The sequence below is a fragment of the Egretta garzetta genome, unplaced genomic scaffold (genome assembly GCF_000687185.1).
Source record: "Egretta garzetta isolate BGI_Z169 unplaced genomic scaffold, ASM68718v1 scaffold1887, whole genome shotgun sequence".
NCBI classification, from domain to species: domain Eukaryota; kingdom Metazoa; phylum Chordata; class Aves; order Pelecaniformes; family Ardeidae; genus Egretta; species Egretta garzetta.
This window is the reverse complement of record NW_009260300.1, coordinates 1-3083: the sequence shown is the minus strand read 5'-3', so window position 1 is coordinate 3083 and position 3083 is coordinate 1. Positions and strand designations below refer to the sequence as shown.

At 52.6% G+C, this 3083-nt stretch overlaps 1 protein-coding gene across 1 annotated transcript; it reads right to left on the bottom strand.

Annotated features, from left to right (window-relative positions):
• Positions 1–234: 234 nt before the first annotated feature.
• Positions 235–889, bottom strand: LOC104129623 (putative protein TPRXL; the record flags this gene model as incomplete). The annotated part of the gene is made up of 2 exons (XM_035897978.1): positions 235–494; positions 594–889. Coding segments are annotated over 2 exons (556 nt in total), but the record flags the coding sequence as incomplete, so codon positions are not given.
• Between the last annotated feature and the right edge of the window lie 2194 nt (positions 890–3083).

Genomic DNA, 3083 nt, shown 5'->3' with positions numbered 1-3083 from the left:
AAAAGGACGGTGAAGATGGTGATGATGGTGGTGAAGGTGATGGAGATGATGGGGATGATGGAGATGGTGATGAAGGTGATGGAGATGGTGATGAAGGTGATGGAGATGGTGATGAAGGTGATGGAGATGGTGGTGATGATGATGATGGTGGTGAAGATGATGGTGGATGATGATGATGGTGGTGAAGATGATGATGAAGATGGCGGTGAAGGTGGTGGAGATGATGGGGATGACGGTGATGAAGGTGATGGTGGTGAAGATGATGGTGGATGATGATGATGGTGATGAAGATGACGGGGAAGATGGTGATGATGGTGGTGAAGGTGATGGAGATGATGGTGATGATGGAGATGGTGATGATGGTGATGAAGGTAATGGTGGTGAAGATGATGGTGATGATGATGGTGGATGATGAGGGTGGTGATGAAGATGGTGATGAAGACAGTGAAGATGGCGATGATGGTGGTGAAGGTGATGGTGATGGGGGTGATGAAGATGATGGGAATGAAGATCACAATGGGGGTGATGATGATGAAGATGACGGTGATGATGAAAACGATGGTGATGAAGATGACGGTGATAGTGATGGTAACAAAGGTGATGGTGATGATGAAGATAGTGGTGAAGATGATGGTGATGAAGATGATGGTGATGAAGATGATGGGGATGAAGATGGAGATGTTGGGGATGGAGATGATGGGGATGGAGATGATGGGGATGGAGATGATGGGGATGATGGGGATGATGAAGATGATGGGGATGATGAAGATGATGGGGATGAAGATGATGGGGATGATGAAGATGGTGATGATGGCGATGGTGGTGATGATGATGGGGATGAAGATGATGGGGATGATGAAGATGGTGATGTTGGTGATGGAGATGATGGGGATGATGAAGATGATGGCGATGATGGAGATGATGGGGATGATAGTGGTGATGATGAAGATGATGAGGATGCTGCTGATGATGGTGATGATGAAGATGATGGGGCTGAAGATGATGGGGATGATGAAGATGGAGATGTTGGTGATGGAGATGTTGGTGATGATGAAGATGATGGTGATGATGGGGATGATGGAGATGGTGATGTTGGTGATGGAGATGATGGGGATGAAGATGGGGCTGAAGATGGGGCTGAAGATGGGGCTGAAGATGGGGCTGAAGATGGGGCTGAAGATGGGGCTGAAGATGGGGCTGAAGATGGGGCTGAAGATGGGGCTGAAGATGGGGCTGAAGATGGGGCTGAAGATGGGGCTGAAGATGGGGCTGAAGATGGGGCTGAAGATGGGGCTGAAGATGGGGCTGAAGATGGGGCTGAAGATGGGGCTGAAGATGGGGCTGAAGATGGGGCTGAAGATGGGGCTGAAGATGGGGCTGAAGATGGGGCTGAAGATGGGGCTGAAGATGGGGCTGAAGATGGGGCTGAAGATGGGGCTGAAGATGGGGCTGAAGATGGGGCTGAAGATGGGGCTGAAGATGGGGCTGAAGATGGGGCTGAAGATGGGGCTGAAGATGGGGCTGAAGATGGGGCTGAAGATGGGGCTGAAGATGGGGCTGAAGATGGGGCTGAAGATGGGGCTGAAGATGGGGCTGAAGATGGGGCTGAAGATGGGGCTGAAGATGGGGCTGAAGATGGGGCTGAAGATGGGGCTGAAGATGGGGCTGAAGATGGGGCTGAAGATGGGGCTGAAGATGGGGCTGAAGATGGGGCTGAAGATGGGGCTGAAGATGGGGCTGAAGATGGGGCTGAAGATGGGGCTGAAGATGGGGCTGAAGATGGGGCTGAAGATGGGGCTGAAGATGGGGCTGAAGATGGGGCTGAAGATGGGGCTGAAGATGGGGCTGAAGATGGGGCTGAAGATGGGGCTGAAGATGGGGCTGAAGATGGGGCTGAAGATGGGGCTGAAGATGGGGCTGAAGATGGGGCTGAAGATGGGGCTGAAGATGGGGCTGAAGATGGGGCTGAAGATGGGGCTGAAGATGGGGCTGAAGATGGGGCTGAAGATGGGGCTGAAGATGGGGCTGAAGATGGGGCTGAAGATGGGGCTGAAGATGGGGCTGAAGATGGGGCTGAAGATGGGGCTGAAGATGGGGCTGAAGATGGGGCTGAAGATGGGGCTGAAGATGGGGCTGAAGATGGGGCTGAAGATGGGGCTGAAGATGGGGCTGAAGATGGGGCTGAAGATGGGGCTGAAGATGGGGCTGAAGATGGGGCTGAAGATGGGGCTGAAGATGGGGCTGAAGATGGGGCTGAAGATGGGGCTGAAGATGGGGCTGAAGATGGGGCTGAAGATGGGGCTGAAGATGGGGCTGAAGATGGGGCTGAAGATGGGGCTGAAGATGGGGCTGAAGATGGGGCTGAAGATGGGGCTGAAGATGGGGCTGAAGATGGGGCTGAAGATGGGGCTGAAGATGGGGCTGAAGATGGGGCTGAAGATGGGGCTGAAGATGGGGCTGAAGATGGGGCTGAAGATGGGGCTGAAGATGGGGCTGAAGATGGGGCTGAAGATGGGGCTGAAGATGGGGCTGAAGATGGGGCTGAAGATGGGGCTGAAGATGGGGCTGAAGATGGTGGTGATGCTGCTGCTGATGGTGATGATGGGGATGATGGAGGCGATGAAGATGATGGGGATGATGAAGATGGAGATGTTGGTGATGGAGATGATGGGGATGATGAAGATGATGGGGATGGAGATGATGGGGATGATGAAGATGGTGATGGTGGTGATGGAGATGATGGGGATGGAGATGTTGGTGATGGAGATGATGGGGATGATGAAGATGATGGGGATGGAGATGATGGGGATGATGAAGATGGTGATGGTGGTGATGGAGATGATGGGGATGGAGATGTTGGTGATGGAGATGATGGGGATGATGAAGATGATGGGGATGGAGATGATGGGGATGATGAAGATGGTGATGGTGGTGATGGAGATGATGGGGATGGAGATGTTGGTGATGGAGATGATGGGGATGATGAAGATGATGGGGATGGAGATGATGGGGATGATGAAGATGGTGATGGTGGTGATGGAGATGATGGGGATGGAGATGTTGGTGATGGAGATGATGGGGAT